Genomic DNA, 2,172 nt, shown 5'->3' with positions numbered 1-2,172 from the left:
GAGATCCACAACGCGACGACCGATGACGCGGCGTGCGTCGCCAATTGGGGCGTGCACGTGCGGCCGTTCTGGCCGTCGATCGTGTTTGGCGGCACCGACGCGTTCCGGCAGTCGAGCAACATTGTCTTTAGCAACGGGGATTTGGACCCGTGGTACCCGACGGGTTTTACAACGTCCTTGAGCGACTCGGTCGTGGCGCTTCTCATCCGCAACGGCGCGCATCACCTCGACCTCATGTTTAGCCATCCGCTCGACTCGCATGCGCTTCGACGCGCCCGTGACACGGAGCGTGACCACATCCGCCGGTGGGTGACCAAGTCGCCTTGAGGATCGAGGAAATCGCGGGTAGGTGTACAGTACAGTCGATGCATCCATTGGCTATTAAAAACATGATACATCATTTTTATTGGTCCCATTTTATTCGTTTTGGCCAATGCGTGTCGACCAACGCCGCCAACGCGCCGACGCCAGGGCGAAATCAGGGGTGCTACAATTGTATAATACCACTGCGCCTCGTCAAATGCAGCGTGACGGTATTGTTAATGTCTGAAGTGAAATACGCTATAACTTGGCAGATCGCTAGAAGACTCTTTAGAGGACATGAAGCACTCGGCCGCTCCGTCCTCAGACACGTAGAGCCCGAGATACTGATGAAAGATTGCTTTCCAAGGAACCTTCACTCTCGTGCTATATAAAAGAGCTGCATTCATGATTGCCGCTTGGTTGTGCGTGAGCCTGCAGCACAACGAAATGACACATGCCATCAGCACCGCGCTCTCGTCGAGCGGCGTCCGCATGGAGCTCTCGCACTCATGGAGCGCAGAACTCAGCACCTTGCTCCCGCTCATCCTGTCGTACGCCGGGTCGGCCTCCGACATCTACCGCAGCTCAGTCTATGCGTGCAAGGAGTGGCTCGCAGCAGCTGACTCGAGCGAGTACTGGCTGGGCGTCGCCGCGTCGCTTCCCAACGGCAACGACACGTCACGTCTGGTCGCAACAGCCGCGTCGCCCAAGCGTTTCGTAATTGACTATCTTTTGGAGCAACTCAAGCTGGCGCAATGGGAGGTCAACCCGAATTTGGTGGTCGAGTACCGCGATAACGCCAGCAACGACGTGACAAACCCCGAGGACCCACGCTACCGCAACCTCGTCGGCTCGCGTGCGCCACCTTGCATCCAAAGCTGCTACGCATCGACATACTTTTATTGCCGCCTTGGACAGACTATTGCTCGACCGCCGCCGTCGCTGCCATTTCTGCAGATCCGGCTCTGCACAGCTCCGCGCTTTGATCAAAACGTACGCTGGCAATTGATCGTACGCAGCCATCCATCCACCACCCTCCTCTTTGTCGAGGAATTTCATCATGCGGCGGGGTCCTGTGGAGTCAAACCACACGTTGCGTGAGCCTCGAAGACGTCAGAGCCACCGACACCCAACTCGTTGTGGAGTGGCTCGGACGCGACTCATCGACATGGGCTGGCCACTACGGTGCAAAGGTCGCCAATGTCTCGGCCACATACCTCGTGCATCCCGTGCCCGACGCCACCGTCGTTCTCAACTACTAAGCTGCTCAGCTTTGTTGTCAGAGCCTCAAGCGTTAGCTTGTCTACCTGAGTGCTAGTCCCATGTTATAAAACAAAAGAACATCCAATTGCGCTTTGTACCTCTTGCATCAAACGGATGTCCATGTTGTGGCTACCAAGTACGTCACGACTCGAGCCTCCGGCGGCAAAGCAAGGGTCATTCAAGTCAAGTCGGTCAAAGGGCCATCGTCATCAACCCTGTTGCTGTTTCATTGGTCCACGGACCATACTGCCTTTTGATTGATCGGTTTCAGCCAATGGAACGGCGGGAATCGATTGCTCCAGATCGAGCGATGCAAGCAGCGGACGAGGTCTCGTCGAACCATGCGCATGTAGCGCTGCCGCGTACTTGGAGCGCAGAGCTGAGCAGTTTGCTTCCAGTCATCTTGGCGTACGTTGGATCGGCTGCCGACGTCTATCGCAGCTCCGTGTATGTGTGCAAGGACTGGCACGCGGCCGCCGAGTCGAGTGCGTTTTGGACCAACGCCGCCGCGTCGCTTGCGATGTGCAATGAAATCGTGCCCTTCGTCGCGGCGGCTGCGCCATCCAAGCGCTTTGTCATCGACCACCTCTTTGAGCAGCTCAAGGC

The 2,172-nt window shown here is 56.9% G+C and overlaps 2 protein-coding genes across 2 annotated transcripts; both read left to right on the top strand.

Moving 5' to 3' along the window:
• Positions 1-3: 3 nt before the first annotated feature.
• Positions 4-309, top strand: SPRG_18559 (hypothetical protein; the record flags this gene model as incomplete). Its single annotated transcript, XM_012357998.1, has 1 exon — positions 4-309. A coding segment is annotated over one exon (306 nt), but the record flags the coding sequence as incomplete, so codon positions are not given.
• Positions 310-750: 441 nt separating this feature from the next.
• Positions 751-1,565, top strand: SPRG_18558 (hypothetical protein; the record flags this gene model as incomplete). The annotated part of the gene is made up of 2 exons (XM_012357997.1): positions 751-1,296; positions 1,497-1,565. The coding sequence occupies 2 exons, from the start codon at positions 751-753 to the stop codon at positions 1,563-1,565; spliced, it is 615 nt and encodes a 204-aa protein (XP_012213387.1).
• Positions 1,566-2,172: the final 607 nt, after the last annotated feature.

Source organism: Saprolegnia parasitica (assembly GCF_000151545.1).
Source record: "Saprolegnia parasitica CBS 223.65 unplaced genomic scaffold supercont2.1292, whole genome shotgun sequence".
Taxonomy (NCBI): Eukaryota; Oomycota; class Saprolegniomycetes; order Saprolegniales; family Saprolegniaceae; genus Saprolegnia; species Saprolegnia parasitica.
Note: the sequence above shows the minus strand (reverse complement) of the source record. Positions and strands in the feature narration are given on the sequence as shown.